The sequence below is a fragment of the Pimephales promelas genome, chromosome 6 (assembly GCF_988280905.1).
Source record: "Pimephales promelas chromosome 6, fPimPro1.hap1.1, whole genome shotgun sequence".
In the NCBI taxonomy this organism is placed as follows: Eukaryota; Metazoa; Chordata; class Actinopteri; order Cypriniformes; family Leuciscidae; genus Pimephales; species Pimephales promelas.
Genome location: NC_142774.1, coordinates 3,466,592 through 3,485,076, shown reverse-complemented (window position 1 = coordinate 3,485,076; position 18,485 = coordinate 3,466,592). Strand labels below are relative to the sequence as shown.

General features: G+C 38.9%; 1 protein-coding gene across 1 annotated transcript in view; it reads right to left on the bottom strand.

Moving 5' to 3' along the window:
• Window positions 1–13,130: 13,130 nt before the first annotated feature.
• Window positions 13,131–18,485, bottom strand: part of LOC120488427 (uncharacterized) — a 41,566-nt gene continuing 36,211 nt past the window's right edge. Inside the window, exons 3-7 of the mRNA XM_089131942.1 lie at window positions 16,689–16,850; window positions 15,974–16,426; window positions 14,290–14,359; window positions 14,172–14,210; window positions 13,131–14,088 (exon numbers count right to left, since the gene is read on the bottom strand). Of these exons, the coding sequence (XP_088988068.1) occupies window positions 14,019–14,088; window positions 14,172–14,210; window positions 14,290–14,359; window positions 15,974–16,426; window positions 16,689–16,845 (789 nt within the window). The 5' untranslated portion in view covers window positions 16,846–16,850 and the 3' untranslated portion in view covers window positions 13,131–14,018. The remainder of the gene's footprint in view (window positions 14,089–14,171; window positions 14,211–14,289; window positions 14,360–15,973; window positions 16,427–16,688; window positions 16,851–18,485) is intronic.

The following is an 18,485-nucleotide window of genomic DNA, read 5'->3' as shown; positions in this document are numbered from 1 at the left end:
ATTTGTTTTTGTTTTTTGGACCATGCCAAATTTAGTCCTATTGCCAAGAGGCGCCATCACACCATGGGCTAATTTAACAAATAAAACCTGGCTTCCGGTCTTGTTTGAGTCATTGTGTATGAACTGCTCTTGCTTCAGACTTCAAATTCACATCTTTTCTCTCATCCACTCTTCTGTTCCACCTCAAACAAGTTTTCAACCTGTGATTACATTACACTCCCTCCTTCCCTCACATCTCTATTCCTAAATCAATTCCCGCTTTACATTCCCTCATTCCACTTTCAGCCGCCTAGGGAGGATAAAAAGACTTCACTCTGTCATCACAGGTTTCCATATCTTAAGTGTCTTCAGGAGAACTCACTCTGCAACAGTATACTCTTATCTGGAAAGTCATTTTGTGTCAAATAGAAGAGGCTATAAATGCTCCTGGATTTTCGTAGACTTCAAATCACGTGTAGAGTCGGGAAAAAAAATAATGTTGCGAAGTAATAAAGCATTGTTCTTACCAGAGAGGCCGAGCGTTTCCCTGCCCGATGGCAACAAATCTCCGGTTTAGACCTGACAGGCAATAACACAGGAGCACAAGCACCCAAAAACTAATAAACCAGAAACGACTGAGGGCTTGGAGTTAGAGAAAGACAAATGGCATCGCATCATGACAAACAGGATTACTGTAAGATCCCAGAAAACAATATACACACAATGCCACAAACATATATATACAGTATATATGTGTGTGTGTGTGTGTTTAAAGGAGCTTTTGTGGATCGCTCTTTAAAATAAAAACCATCAAATGGACTATAGCTAATTCAAGATGCCAAGAATGTAACCACTTACTTACAGTAAAATTATGGTAAAACAACATAATATTGAATAAAGTGGTCTAAATTCAAACCATTTTAGAGATCTAATGCAGTGGCGAGATAGATAGATAGATAGATAGATAGACAGATATATAGACAGACAGACAGACAGACAGATAGATAGATATAGACAGACAGATAGATAGATAGATAGACAGATATATAGACAGACAGACAGATAGATAGATATAGACAGACAGACAGATAGATAGACAGACAGACAGACAGACAGATAGATAGATAGATAGATAGATAGATAGATAGATAGACAAATATATAGACAGACAGACAGACAGAGAGATAGACAGACAGACAGACAGACAGACAGACAGACAGACAGATAGATAGACAGACAGATAGATAGACAGATATATAGACAGACAGACAGACAGACAGACAGATAGACAGACAGACAGACAGATAGATAGCTAGATAGATAGACAGATAGATAGACAGACAGATAGACAGATATATAGACAGACAGACAGATAGATATACAGATAGATAGATACAGATAGATAGATAGATAGATAGATAGATAGATAGATAGATAGATAGATAGATAGATAGATAGATAGATAGATAGACAGATATATAGACAGGGACAGATAGATAGATAGATAGATAGATAGATAGATAGATAGATAGATAGATAGATAGATAGATAGATAGATAGATAGATAGATAGACAGACAGACAGACAGATAGATAGATAGATAGATAGATAGATAGATAGATAGATAGATAGATAGATATTAAATTATTTGTCTGGAAGTAACATTTTCCAAACCTTTAGCTCTTGCACAATATCTGGACTTGTCATCGCTGCAAACAGACACTGAAGAGGAACATTTAATGCTGTTGGATGAGGTTCTTCAACTTCTGGCACGAGGACGAGGAATGAAACACCCCAAAGAACCCGAGCTGATGTGAATTCATCTCGGCGGGATGTTCTTTGACAGGTGGACATGATTCAGAAAATCCCTGTGTTGACGTGATTTACAGCCATGAGATCTTTCTGCTCGATTTTCTTTTTTGGACACTCGACTGAAAATACCAGTGAACTTACACAACAGCTCTGCACACAAATATCAAACGAGACTAGAAAGATTACGCATTCCCATTCTTCGAGATTAGCCGGGAGAGGCTTACTGATATTCTTTTGAAATCAATAAAAGCCGTTCTCACAAATGCTCTTTTGATAAATTCCTCATTCTACAGCAAAGACCAAATAACTCGCCGTCTGCTTCTGTTCAAACCGGTTTTGATGAATATCCTCCTTGGACTGCCAGCTAAACAAATCACCCTTATTACACCTGAAAGATCTTTTTTTTTTACACCAAAGTCCATCTGAAGGTCAAGCCAGCAGAACCCAGACTCATTGGGACCGACATGGGGGAATTCGAGAATCCATGAAGCTGCCAAACTAGAAACCCAACAAGAGCAACCTTGGAAACCTCATTAAAAAAAACCTACCTCTCCTTCTTCATAATGCAGAGTTTTCTGTCTGCTAGAGCCTGGAGCTGAGACACACACACACACACACACACACACACATTCTGCCAGTGTTTAATGCTTGGCGATCATTATGAGTAACTGGCAATGAGGTTAAATTTATTCTCAAATGCTGAAAAGACTTGTGCCATGTATTGTGCAAGCACTGACTGTTGTCTAAATTTTGCACTTCTGTTTTTTTTCTTTTTTTACATTACAATAACACAGTTTGTTCCCCTCAGTAGCAAAAACTAAATCTGCAGTGGTAATACGAGGAGCCACTTTAATAATATTTTAAACAAATGGGACTGAAACTTTCGCAAAACACTGTTTTCTTAATCAAAGCTAATCCAAACAGACACAAACGTTCACACTTCACACTGGGCCCCAGAAGAGTCTGTGTTTTCACAAAACTAACAAATATTCGTCACTGCCAACAGAAACTTGGAAAACGCGGAGACACGGGTGGCTGCATTTGATTTTGGATGGGTTTTTGTCCAGGGATGGGATGGGTGTAGCGCTGGAAAAACAGCTGACTGTGGCCCACATCTCCATACACCAAATTGTATGGTATGCAGATGACTGAGAGCTACAGAAAATATACATTCATCTGTTTATAGCCTATGTGCAAAGGTGCCAACTCACAAAATGTGTTTCATAGCTCAATATGTGTCGACAAGTATCCTAATCCATCAGGTACAGTCAAAACTCAGGCTTAATCTAACATAAATTGACCATTTTTAACAGAGAAATGTAACATAGCCTATCCTATTTAAATAACCACTGTGGTGATGATGATGAAGGCAGCAACAATTCACTCGACCTCTAACTGTGTGACCTTTTCAGGACACCACGGGAGGGCGGCTCCCTTCTCCCCTGATCCAGGACCTGCTTCTAAAAACAAGTCCTGACCTAAACCATCATTAGAACAAACCACACACCTGATCTGAAACAAAACAGGACGGTGGAGTCTCGTTTAGGGCAGCGCTTCAGGGCGCCCTGTCAGATTGAATTCTGGGACGATCGGCAAAAGCGTCCGCCTGGAGCCGCGGGAGATTCATTATACACTCCTCAGACCCGACACGTAAACATCCAGGAAGAAAGCAGTGTCTTCCTCGTGTATGTGTTTGTCTTGCACTGTGATCTTCAAAACTCTCTGATATTTCAAAAAGTACAGGTTAAAGCAGGATTCACAATCCCTCCCGAGTCACCCGAGGGTTTGATTGTAATTAAATTACGCAGAGAGAATGAGTGGGATTTAGCGATTAAAAATTTCCTTGGTTCTTCCCTATTTGACAGTCTCTCCGTGCTGTTTTTATACACACCAAACTGTATAAAAACAGTGCAATGCGACTGCACTCTTCGCAAGGACAACCGAAGTTACGGAAACGGTAATTTGTAACTTGAATGTGTGAGGCATCATTCGCTTCCAGTTATTTAACCTACAAACAGTCTGTTATGGGGATTTATTTTGCAAACTGGTTCTAGGCTTTTTGATTTATTATCATAACACTGATTTCTAGCACAAATAGTCTAGTTTGTATGACCGTTTACTTCACTTTGCTATTCTTCTATTATGTTCTAGTATGCTAATGTCTCGGGCCAGTAGGAGATGTGCTCGTAAACCTCACCCCCCCTCTGCCTAAAGAGCTGATGTCTTTAGCATCCTTAGCACGCCCGTCTCCCAAGCTGGAGACCCTGGTTCGAATCCCGCTTGAGGCGAGTTCGAGTTGAACCATTGATATTTGGTGCCGTGACCCTGATGGGAGTGAGGTTTAAAGGGGTGTAATGGAGTAAACCTCACTCCCCTGGCCTCAAGAGGCGAGCTAGCGGCTGCGTCCTTGTTAGTGGCCGCCTCCCACACCGGAGGCCCTGGTTCAAATCCAATTCGGAGTGGGTGGAGTAGGATCGGTTACATTTGGTGCCGTGACCCGGATGGTAGAGAGGTTTAGGCGGTGAGTGTAACAGACGTAGATTTAAACTGTAGTTGTGTATGTAAACCTCACTTCCCTGATCTCAAGAGGTGAGCTAGCAGCTGCGTCCTTGTTTACAAACCTGGTTCGAATCCTGCTCTGGGCAGGTTAAGTGGGAATGGGTTAATTTGGTGCCGTGACCCGGATGGGAGTGACGTAACGTAGCCCATTAAAAGCAGTTTGGGTTAAACTCACTCCTTTGCCTAAAGAGGCATGCTAGTGGCTGATGTCTTTAGCATTGTTAGTACGCCGCCTCCCAAGCCGGAGACCCTGGTTCGAATCCTGCTCGAGGTGGGTTGAGTTGAACCGTTGATATTTGGTGCCGTGACCCTGATGAGAGTGATGTTTAAAGAGGGGAGTGTAATGGAGTAAACCTCACTTGCCTGATCTCAAGAGGTGACCTAGCAGCTGCGTCCTTGTTTGTACCCTCCTCCCATGCCAGAGACCCCCGGTTCGAATCCCGCACTGGGCAGGTTAAGTAGGACTTGGTACATTTGGTGCCGTGACCCGGATGGGAGTGACGTAACGTAGGCCATTAAAAGCAGTTCGGGTTAAACTCACTCCTCTGCCTAAAGAGGCATGCTAGTGGCTGATGTCTTTAGCATTGTTAGTACGCCGCCTCCCAAGCCGGAGACCCTGGTTCGAATCCAGATCGAAGCGGGTTGAGTATGACTGGTTAGATTAGCACATTCACAGAAAACAGCTTTCTTCCACATTGTTAAATAAGTTGTATGCACTTTTGAAGATATGTAGGCTGCAAGCTTTCGAAAACCTACAAAAATGCGAATGAGCGGATGCTGAGGCCCAAATAGCTTTCGTTCTTCTTTCCTTTTCATTTCGGCTTATCTCCTCAGCATGCTCTTCTGTCTCCCCCACATGACCTGCGATCCTTCCTCTATCAGGGTCAGAGCGACTCAGGCAAACACACTGAGCCGTGGAAGCAGAACAAAAAGTCCTGAGCATTTGATCATCTGTAGTTCGTTGTTGTTGAGCAGAATCCTGATTTAAGTTCAGCTTGTTCACCAGACAGTTCTGATATATCATCATGGCATCAGAAGGCTTACATATTGCACGAGTCAGATGGATTACATTCATGCCGCTTGTTGTGTACCTTTAGAGCCGGTACTATAAACAAGTGCCCAATATCTTGACAGAAAGTCATACAGGTATACAATAACATGCTGGTCAGTACATGATGACAAAAATATAATTTATAGAGCGAACTATTCCTTTAAAGTCTGAATTGATGATGTTCAGAGGCCATACACAAAACCCGTACAATTTTGCTATAATCAATTCCATTTGTTTTGCACCACAATAATGAATCATATTACAGACCCTTGCATTGTTCCACGCCGTCCAACAGATGATGGGTAGTTTATTTACAAAACGTTTTTCCTAGAAGTCATGCATCGATTCCCTGTTTTAAAATAGCCTGTTGAACAATGTATCCACATGGACAAAGGAAATGCAATTCAGTCCTTTCCTCGTTTTTCAGGCTCTCACCATGATTTCCCTCTTTTTTTTCTCTCTCTCCACTTCTCATCCGTAAAGACATTACAACATTTGGATTGAATTTACTGAGGGAGATGAGAAACAGACACAGCAAGAGCCCATCCTGAATGGTAATGGATGGAAATTAGCAATGGCATTGGTTAAACAAACATTTGAATGCAAAACATACACGCATGCAAACTACTGCATCTTTATCTTTGCATGCATTGTATTGCTTGGACGGTATTTTATTATTTTATTACCATTCTTTATCAATCCCTGTAAAAAAAAAATCCCTTTCTACCTTAAAATTTCATGTTTAATTCAATTTTTTTGTAGTTATTTGTGAAACTTCACATGTTTCAAATCCAACAGCCATTTCATGATTAATTCATGCTATACTTTGGATTTGTCTGAGGAAAGGACTGAAATTTTGACTTATATTGACAATCTTCATCGCTTTAACTTGAGAACCAGATCAGTCAGATTTGTGAATGATTCATTGAGACCATATTGTGAACTGATCAACTGATTCATTAAAAATCTGACTCGAACGAATGATTCATCCCAGGAAGAGGCCAAGGAGACCTAGAGCGAATGTTTTCAGTCAAACCATATTACACAATTTCAGAGGACTTGTGTTACGGATTAGGTGGCCGTAAGCAGGCGCATGACGAAGAATAGGAGACTAATTGTTTTTCGATTTGAACTGGTTCATTTAAAAGTTCATTTTTGAACTGGTTCATTTAAAAGTTAATTTCAAACTTTCTATAGGCCTATTTCTCAAGTCTGTGAGGCAAGTAGGCAATACACAGAGTTTCGTGACACCTTCCAGTTCTTCTGGCAACTTTCTGCTCTTAAGTGTATTCGGTGCACTGTCGAGTGCTTCATCAGATTTGACGTGTTGCAATTATCTTGTCACAAATATTGAATCTTGCACTGTTGGCATTGATCCTGGTGAAATGCAGGCACACTTTTGATCTTTACCACATCTTTTACATCGATAGGGGTTGGGACTCTTACACATTACAGCAGCCTCACTGAGCCAAGTCTCTGACCGTAAACTAGTGTTTTTCCTTGATGCCTCGCCCATAGCTATCAACATTGAACATTGAAAATAAGTGAGAATTCCCGGAATCCATCCCCAAATAAAGGGATTTTTCTTTTCTTTTACAAGATTCTTAGCCTCAAACTTTAAAAATTAAGCAGTAACATATGTGTGAGAGAGAAAAAATCATAAAGAATGTTTAAATACTCACTCTAATATCAGCTTATGACGGAGACCGACGGGCTTTGGGGAATCGGAGGGGGAGTTAGCCTGAGTGCTGGAGATGATTAGGAGTCGTCTGTTTACTCGCGCTGACACAGAGTAAAGCCTTTATACTCGACGCGTCCACATGAGCGCGGCACAAAAATGACGCGTTTGGTGCACAAGACCGGCAAGACCTCATTTCGCATGGCTGCATGTGTACAGTTTTTTTTGTGACAGCGCACGCGGCGCCGCGTCCGAGGATGACCGTCTTGAAGCCGAACCTGTCCGAGCTGGTACGTCTCACACAGTCAGAGCGTAAAAATACGGGATATTTTACGGGTAAACACTAGAACGGGAAGACGGCGAGAAAAGAGCTAAAATACGCGAGAAACCCGGAAAACACGGGAAGGTTGACAGCCATGGCCTCAGCCAATCATGCTGCATGCTTATTAGCTCACTGACGTTGACAAGATTAACCCCTTAGGTTTCGAAATTTGGTCAACAAGAGATTTTTTGATATTAATTCGATGGTATCGAGGCAATTCGGTCGGTGCCTAAAAAGTATGAAACTCGATTACCCAGACAGACCCAGTCCGCACACACTTTCATTATACTTAAAACAGTACCCAGGATATCCTTAGAAAATTCAGAAAAATGTCATGTAAATGCATCAATTATTCCTTAAACGCATATTAAGTAGGGATGCACGATCGATGTTCATTTTTAATATTATCGTTATCGCCCTGACAAGAAAATTTGGCCGATATATTAAAGCCGATATTGGATTATTTCCTTCAGCTGAGGAAGGATGGATTTGATTAGCTTGAAATATGATTCAAATCTCTTCCAAAAAGGAAAATACAGTTAAGTGCAACATCTGCAGCGGAAGTCTGTCATAAAATCTGTCATAATTTTTTTTTTTTAAAATAGTAGGCTACTTACTGCAAATGCTGCTGTCATGTGACTGGTCATGATTGCATAGTTAATTTCAAATGATCCAAGAAAAATACAGTTTTTCATGATTTTTAGGGATACGCTCATCTCTTGAGAGTGTTAGCCTTAACCTTAAATCAATTTCAAAAATGTATGATTATGAAGTAGGCTATCTTAATAGAAACATCGCGCCTTGTTTATTTTAGTTTTCCTCATCTCTCTCTCTCTCGCTCTCTGCAACTTCAGTCTTAACCTTGATTAGTGCTGTTTAACACTGCCACCTGGGTGTGTGTGTGTTAGGCTACATCTCTCAGCCTCTTCATTATAAACTCAGCGTCCTCAGGTTTCGCTCTAATTAAGATGTTATTTCCTCAGCACTGCCTCCATTAACAGACCGCAGACATGATGGGGATGTTTATCCAAACACTAAATACCTTTTAAAAAATCTCTGTTATACGATGAAAGGATACTCCAAATATCAGTCCTTAATTATCTGTCTGTATCTGATAAAGCCCGTGTCACTGGATCCCTTCAGTCGCAGTCGTGACTGCAGTTTAATCACATTGACATTTCCTGGTAAATATTTACGAAGTTTGACTGTGCCGAGTATTCAATCCAGAAGTATTCACCCCCTCCGAATGCGTTTTTCTACCTGTTATTCGGCTCAATGTTAAGATGGAAAATGTATCTCACCCAAATACAAGCATGTATAATGGACCTTAGTTAGACTGCTATGAAAAAGAGGCTGTGAGGGATAGACTCACGGTTAATTGCATGCACTGTATACATTTTCTAGATTACGTTAACTTTTATAACTGTTTTATGGAGCTTTTTTCCAGAGAAAGATGCTGGACAATCGGCATGTTGTTAAAGTCCCCATGTAGTCAATCATTTTATTCCTCAAAACTCCACCAAAATTACATATTAAAATTATTTTTCCTTGAAAAAAAAAAATTTCTTCATGCCTTAGCTTGAATGTAGGCTATAACTCGACACCGTTGCCTCATTTAGTACGCAAGGTTCTGTGAATCAGAGTGAAATTAAAACACATTTTGGAGAAAGATTTGAGGATGTAATGACTATTTAAATTTTGTTAACTTTGAACAAAAATATAGTGTAACTTAAATTAGGTTAGCATTAGGGTTGGGTATCGTTTGAATTTGAACGATTCTGATTCCGATTCCGATTCCTTGTTTTCGATTCCGGTTCCTAACGATTCTCGATTCCGGTTCTTTTAAGAGGCAGGGTCAAAAAAGTTTAGCTAACCTTGCTAACCAACGGTCTTTCTGAAGGAAATACTCCTTTTGTCACAAATTTTGCATTTTGCCGAGATTTTGTTATTTTTTAGAAAAGTGAAGCTACACTTTGGACCGCCGACGTAAGCTACTCATGTTCGACTCGCGCGGTTATGCCAACACTTCCGGTAGACGCTTCTTCGTTGGTGTTGTTCAGCGGTTTCTTCTTCTGGTCGGCGGACTGTGAATATCGAAACTAGGAATCGAAATTTTAACTTTTGAACGATTCCGGGAAAAATGAAAAGTTAGTCTCGGTTCCAATCGATACTCGATTCTCGATACCCAACCCTAGTTAGCATAGCAACTGATTACATTCTGTTCCCTATTTATCCCGATCGATGAGTTCGGGCGCACCTTTTTCATGCATTTTACAGGAAGATCCCAAGAGTCTCATTTACCGCTCGCACTAATGTGTGTTCTTCTAATGAACAAAATGTGTGTTTGTCTGGGATTTCGTGTGCTAATTTGGCATCTATATTTATTCTGTAAACATCTGAACAGAGCGGACACACACAAATGCACACATTTAACAAGCTGAACAACCTGTGCTCGTCCAATTTTTAATCACACCCAACGTTTATCCTATTTTTCCCGCGTCTTTGATAATTTCCCTGTGGACTATAGTTGGACGGAGGAACGACAGCCCTGCAGTTTTGTTCCTTTATTGGGCTTGATGAAGACATCAAATGAGATAATGGATGATACACTCTGGAAATTTCATTTATTTAGCAGTAAAATTGGCTACTTTGGCAGCCAGTTTACCTTAAAAATGCAATGAAAACGTTGCAGGCGTCATGATCTAACATTTCACAACTATATCTACATACACAAACACATAACATAACTTTAATCAAGAGTCACGCTGTAATCAGATGTAAAGGGTCACAGAGGCACATCCATTGTCTCTCAATTTAAGTCATGAGATAAGACTCAATATTCAGTGAGCTAAAGGATCCCGCCGGGCGCTAATGTCTTTGAGCGACTGCAGTTAAGCCAATCTCTTTTCATTTCAATCACAGTGGATGATAATGGGTCTCATCACACTCAGAATGACGAGTTTATGTGTGACACGCTCTGGGTGGGAGACGTGTGATCGAGACCTTCGCTTCTGGCTGATGAAGTTTTTCAGATTAAGATGAGCAGAAATATGCAAAAAAAATAATTTCCAGCTCTCTTCGCTTGAATGTACATCAGGGAGGCCTGAAGGGACGGCGATCTGGTCTAATTGGTCATTTCCACTATAACAGCTGAAAAACAGTTTTCCGAGATAGAGAAGGAGATTAGGCTATTCATGCATATAGACGTGGGCATAACAGGTGGGTCAGGCCCTTAAAAAAGATTGATGTATTTGAATTGCAATGCATAGCATTTGGATTACACAGTTTTAACATACACATACGAATAAACGTTATGTTATGCATATTTGTCAGTCATAACCTACATAAATAAGATCATAGAACAGTTTATTATTAACTTTTCGCATCTATTTCACTGTGTAAAAATAATCATATTTCCAAAATGCTTTTCCTCAAATTGCATAGAAACAGCATAAATCTGTTAATTGTGAAAACAATTAAATTCAAGAATTCATGATGAAATGAAGTCCCCCTGTAGTCAATACTTATATCCCTTATAATTAATCTCTGATCACCAAAATGTGTAAAAAAGTCTCCACGCCTTAAAATAACTTGTATGTAACTCGACACCGTTGCCTCATTTAGTATACGCGATGCTATGAATATGCAAATGAGCTCCGCCTCCACTTGCTCAGCGCAGAGATCCACTCGTTGGCGATCACACGTTGATCGATTGGTTACAAGGTAGTGTGTGACGTCAGAAAATACTCAGCAATAGAGTCACTCGCTAAAGTGAGTTAGCATTTTAGCATTACGGTTCCCTCGCTCTAAAGCCTATGGGATTTTTGAATGGGTTTTTGCTAAATCGCATGAAATAAGGTCTGTGGTGAACAAAGCCTCTAAATATTTTCACGTTTTGATCTATGACATAGAACACAAAGTTATAACCTGCTTGTGTGGTTTTTTTTTTTTAAACTTTATTGTGTCTGATTGTGTTTCTTTAAAACTTTATATAGGCTTCAAAATGTATACATTTTGGATTAACTTGTAAAGATTATCTTGCTAGACAAAACGTGTAAGGGTCACAACTCTTAGTTAAACACAGATCTTATTTTTTTGCGATTTTCCAAAAGTCTATGGGGAAAATGCATTGCTTTTCGACCGAGGGAACCCATGCGGCGCTAGCTTCCGGGTTGTCCTACAAAGTGACGTCATCACTTCGGCACTCTATATTGCCATCACTGTAACATTAATCACATTTCACTTTAACATGTTATAAAAAAAGTCACATTTTTCCTTAATTTGTTCATTCAGTTTCTAGTGCATTGCATTCTGTCAGAAATATGCACTTATGAATTCTGAGAAAGACACTTCCTATAGCTCTCTTTTCTGTATGTTGTTGTAGACTCATAATAATAATAAAAGTGTTTCTAAATGGCTAAATATAAATGTTTGTCCCTGTTATAGGATGTAATTTTATTTTGGTTAACAAAAAAAAAATCCCTCGATGTCTGTGATTACAGTCCTTACTCTGAGTGAACAAGAAAAGAACACATTATTTCTTGGATGTTCAGCCCAAAAAATAAAGCAGCCGAGCATTAGTGTCTGTGTAAATGATGTAGCCGGTGTTTTGACTTGTGTTCATGCTTCAGGATAAGAACTAAAGCACACATTTGCGTTTCTTCTCACAAAGTGTTGTTGTTTTTAATGAATTTCGCTTGCGTCTTGATTGCGGTGAGGTTTGTTTGTGATGACCACAGCTTACACCCACGGTTTCTCAAATGTCAGAAAGCTTTTAAGCTCGTCTCCTTCTTAATACCTCGCACTCCTCCAACCAAATAAAAGTTTCTCATTTTTGTCTCTAAGGGGATTTAAAGCAAATTCATGCTATTTTTCTATCACAATGGTAGGATTCCTCTTTTTTTTTTTTTAAAGGCAAAACAACATATCCTAATCTGAAAATATATGAAATATGCAAAATGGGCTCCGAGAAACAGTCCTGAATTATTAACCTTCCATTTCAATTTCACTGCTTTTCGATTTCTTCCTTAAGGTTTTCCAGGTCTAACCCTGCCTCTCATTACGGCCCAATACCTTTGTCGAGTGACCCGAGAGCGAGTGCACAGGCCACTTGAGAGCCACAGACAAAATTGCGGGGTCATTACAGGGCACCGAGCGCTGGGGATGAAATGGTTTGATGGTTTTGTGTGTGAAATGATTCCTAGTCTACCTCAATAGATAAAGTCAAAGCAGTGGATTCTGGTTTCAGAGAGTTATTGATCAGTATCGCACATGGACAATAGTCTCTTTGTCTTCTGCTTTCAGCTCTTCACACACATACTGGTAAAAATAAAAAAATGGTCATATCTGAGATTTTAAAAAAAAGAACAACTTGAGCCTGATATTAGATTGCAACACTGTAAAAAAAAATATTGTTAGTTTAACTTAAAAAAATGGAGTAACCTGGTTGCCTTAAAATGCTAAGTTCATTGAACTGGAAAAATTGAGTTAATACAATGATTTGATTTAATCATCAGAAACCCAAAATATTATGCTATCTGAACCACATAAATTATTTAAGTTGATTTGACAAAAGAAAAAATGTTGTGATTACGAATCATGAAAATATTTTTTTACAGTAAACTTTTAGTGATAGTACATTAAAGACTAACACTTTAGTTACATATAAGCAATGGTGGTTTAAGGTTTTTTAAAAACATCCCGACAAAACTACAGAGTCCAGTTCATCATGGAGTCCAAATATATTTATTATGCAAGCAGACATTTTGTTTGACAAATACATCAAAAGATTTTGTCCCCCAAGCCAAGGCTGATTAAAATATGGTAAAAACAGCAATGATGTGAAATATTATTACAATTTACAATAACTGTTTTGTATTTAATTATATAGTAAAATGTAATTTATTTCTGAGATCAAAGCTGTATTTTCAGCACCATTACTCCAGTCTTCAGAGTCGCATGACCCTTCAGAAATCACTCTAATATGATGATTTGATGTGCAATGATTATTATCATGTTGAAAAGAGTTGTGCCACCTCATAATTTTGTGAAAACAGTGACACATTATTTTTTTTAGGATTTTTGGAAAACATATAGAAATTTTCTATAACATTATAAGCATCTGTACTGCCACCTTTGATTAATTTATTGCATCCTTGCTGAATATATTTAAAATATATATATAAATAAATCTTACTGACCCTAGAGTTGTGATTTTGAATCTTCAAAATGCCAATTTTCTTTTTAACCATTTACAATGAGCTCATATAACCTTGAGACGATAAAAACTTAGTTTTTTTTTTTTTAGTTTGAATCTTGCTGAAAGCTATTTAATGTCATAAACAAGCCTTTCATGTATATTTTCATGTATATTTTATATTTTCTTTCTATAGAGCATTTTACTAGACAAAAAATATGAATAAACCTCAAATTCAATTTTCTCAGGAACATTAGCATATAAATGATCTAAAAGCCTAAAGGTACAATTTTGAGTTCATTGGGTCTTTAAGTATGTGAAAAAGTAACCGTTGAATCTCCTAGCGTGTGATTGAAAAACCTCAGCGGTGAAGATGGTGGTTCCAGCCGTCGCATGGAGAAGCTTCATCCGTCGCGATGTTTTAAGCGCACTTGGGGAAATACTTAGAAGAAACGACAGAGTGACACTCCTTCACCAGCTCCTTTGCCAATCTGAAGCACACAAACACACATGTAGCTCAGCGGCGGTCGGCGGAGCTCAATCAAAAGAGCAGTTACGCAGTGTTTATACTCACAACTTAGGCAGGAATCTGTTCTTGGGATCGACGCCAATGCTAAAAACAAGATATTCGGGTTGAATCTGAAACTGATCGTATGCATTTGTACACTTGCTTTTGCATGTGTGAAACTTACAACTTGCCGCGGCTTCTCGCTAAAGTCTTCAAGCAAGCGATGTCATCGGTGATGTCATCATCGACGAGGGCTGTCAAGGTAAAAGAAAAAAAAAGGAAGACATGGGGCCGGATTCACAAAGCTATTTTAGACCGGTCTGTAGTGTTAGACAAGTCTAAAAGTGCTCATAATGTTTCACAAAAACAAAGACGGACTAATGATACGCCTCAGGCTAGGTAGACTCTGTTACCGTGGCAACCAGCAGTAACAGTCAGTTACACTACAAACAGCCGAAAGAAAACATAGACGATAATCTTTGTCCAAATTAAACATTTCATTCTTGTCAACATTTCCTAAGTAAAATGTCCTTGTAACTGTTTTACTCCTCCAACACACACATATTTAAAGTGGGATAAACTGAACTGAGCGGTTGAATGCGCTTACTCGATCCGCAGTGTTAGTCGAGACCACCTCACTCGAGTCCGAGTCGAGTCCGAGTCCATAGAGAGTCGAGTCCGAGACCAGAGACGGTCGAGTCCGAGTCGAGACCGAGACCAGTGAGGGTTGATTACCTAATTTACTTTTATTTACTTAGAGAAATCCTTTTTTTTGTTTTTTACTGAATTTACTTAGAGTTTAAAAAATATGATCAGTTTAGGGTAAAAAGGCCACATAGTAGGTGGTGTTAAAAGTAATTTTATTACAATATGTTATGCGCAGTTGCGCACTAGAAAATCAATCACTGGGCATGTCAATCAATTTAAAGAAATATTTTATTAACATACATTAATAATCATGAAAAACATTTTTAATTGAACTCGAGTGGACTCGGGAATAATTCAGAGTCCTAAAAAAAAAAAATGTTCGAGTACGAGTCAATTCCGAGTCCAAATGCACACGAGTCCATGACAAGACCAAGACCATTAAAATATGGTCTCGAGACCGAGTCCGAGTCTCGAGTACTACAACACTGCCGCCATGTTCTTTGTTTTGAAAAGTGTCTTATTTTACCCAGAATGCATTGCAGTGTTAGAGTCTTAAAGGAGTAGTTCACTTTTAAAACAAACTTTTGCTGATATTATTCATCGTCTGATGTCGATTAAAGCCCTTTGAAGCTGCACTGAAACTCTCGTTCGGACTTTGAACCGTTTGGTACCCAATGAAGTCCGTTATATGGAGAAAAATGCTGGAATGTTTTCATCAAAAACCTTAATTTCTTTTCGACTGAAGAAAGAAAGACATGGACATCTTGGATGACATGGGGGTGAGTAAATTATCAGCAAAAGTTTTTTTTAAAGTGAACTACTCCTTTAAGCTCTGATTTAGATGTCTGACTATCTACTATATCTAAGCAAAAGTCTATCTTCTTGAAACCGGGCCCCGCTTTTATTGCTGTCGCTGCTGAGCAAGTACGGGACTTGCTGCCGATATACACTCAACACATCGCTGTGTGCTAGTAAGGCATGCAGCTGCTGTACAATATAATATGAATTACCCGGAGCAGATCTGTACAGGTGGAGCTGGGGAAGGAGAGCACTGGAAACTGCAACAGCAAATGCTGACCAAGTATTTAAAGGTTTAGCAGCGAGCTCACTGGCTACTGATACAGCAGAACCAATCAGCTGTGCCTTACTGAGGACCTTTTTGCCATCTAGAGCTTCATGACAGAACTTTATATATATATATATATATGTTCTCCACTCACCACTGCACTTCAGACCACAAAGGTTTAGTGATCCACTCAATCCGGAGTTACAAGCCACGTGATCACTCAGCTGGAAGACTCCCAACAGGCTCCATGCGACGACATCTTTACGTTCCTCCTCTGAGCTATCTCCGGAGCTTTCCTCCACGAACGTCGAGTCGACGCGGACCTTTCCCGGGAACAGATCATGGTGCAGATCCTTTGCTCCCAGTATCACAACGGTCTTGCCCTTAGGGACAGATCTCCCAGGTCTTCCCTTGGGAAGACTTTGTGGTTTAACAGGGATTATGTATTCTTTTTTTAATTTTGTATCAATGTATACTTTTGCTGGTATTTTTAGAACTTTTGGTTTGGGAGGAATTTGGACCGGGGGTCTGATCTTATCCTGTTTGATCTGGACTCTGGTGACGAGGCTGGTGTTGAAGCCGGAAATGTTCTCCACATTACACACAACTGAAAGAAAGAGAAGGAAATAATTGACACTTGAAATGGGGTTTGAGAGATTTTCAGTGAAAATGGCAAATTTGGGGCTTTTCCTCCGACAATCTTTTGTATGTCTATTGGGTACAGTAGCTATTTTCAACCCCATCTCAGAGGAAAACTTATCTATTTTACCAGTTGGCGATTTCATATGAATGACATTGTACACATTTATTAAATTTAAGGTATTATTGTGATTTTTTTGCTAATTTTTAGAGCAGAAAGAGTTACTCACCTGTAGTGATGAATTTGTCCACGGTTGTTTTGTCTCCCACGGCCTGAATCACCTGAATCTGAGCCGCCTTGAGTTGTGCCTTCAGCTCACATTTTTTGAGAATCCGTCCCTCGGTCGCACTGCACACCAGCAGAACCAAAGCCAATGCAGCCAACATTTTCACTGTGCATCAAAACACAATCAATACATAAATTCACATAATCTTTAACAACAAGCTTACGAAAAATTATACTTTTCCACTTACAGGTTTTTGGATAATGCTTACAAATAACAAATAGCTATTTAAGTTTTATTTTATCTATTTATTCATTGTGTTGTTTGAAGCGCAGCACAATCAATACAGAAATTCATATAATCTTTAACAACCAGCTTCCAAACAATTATACTTTTTTTCACAGGCTTTTGGATAATGCTAACTAATATCAAATAGCTATTCAAGTATTATTTTAACTATTTTTTAAAAACGACTTATTTTATAATCAATTCATAATCCACAAGGACAACTAATGATAATAACTCTGACTAAAGTTTTAATAATCATTCTAAATATCATGTGATTCCTTTTCTGAAAGTTTTTTCCTAAAAACACTGACAGCCAATCAGAATGACTATAATGCAGCAGTTGCCATGACAGTGAGCGCTTATAATAAACAATGTTATCGTCCGACGTCCGTTTGTGTGTGGAGTGCCGAAGTTACGACGTCACTGTAGGCCAAAACGCGAAAGTGAGTTAGCATTTTAGCCATAGCACTCCCGGTTCCCTCGCTCTAAATGGGATTTTTGAATGGGTTTTTGCTAAATCGCCTGAAATAAGGTCTGTGGTAAACAAAGCCTCTAAATATTTTCACGTTTTTATCTATGGCATAGAACACACAGTAACCTGCTTGTGTTTTTTTTTTTTTTACTTTATTGTGTCTGATTGCGTTTCTTTAAAACTTTATATAGACTTCAAAATGTATAAATTTTGGATTAACTTGTAAAGATGATCTTGATAGACAAAACGTGTAACTCTTTGTTAAACATAGATCTTATTTTTTGCGATTTTCCAAAAGTCTGTGGGGAAAATGCATAGCTTTTCGACCGAGGGAACCCATGCGCCGCTAGCTTCCGAGTTGTCCTACAAAGTGACGTCATCACTTGGACAAGAGGTACGGCTGCATCGTAAATATAGTAACGGCTGAAGGGCGTTGTTTGGCTCGACGCGAAGCGAAGAAACAGCCGTTATTCACGACACAGCACTGCACCTTATTGCTTTTATAAAACGGTTACCACACAATAAAAATATTAAAGTAAAAAAAAAAATGTATTAGTGTAACTTTCATGAAGTAAAAGCCTTCCTTCCGCTAGAAAAAATACTTCCTGACCTGAACAGCAACAACTTTCCAATCCTATGGTTCCAATGTGTAATAAAATACACATGAAAGCTCAAATAAAAACTGCAGTGTTGCGCAGTGATAAATATATAGCACAGCTTGACCAATCAGAATCAAGGATTGGAACTAACCGTTTTATAAAAAGTTATAAAATCATATAAAGATATAGTTATACAATTATAAATTCATTGTAAATATAAAAGAATAGCAATTCCACACAACAACTATAACAATAAAGGCACAGAGAAATTACATTGCTGGAATCAGAACAATTTTTGAACAATAAAAACACTGACAGCCAATGAGAATCTATCCTGCTGTGTCGAGCTCGAGCATTTAAAGTGACAGACTGCATCATGTGCTTATTATGAAAAGAACCATATCATATGTGTAAATATAATTATTGTTATAGTTATCTTTACAG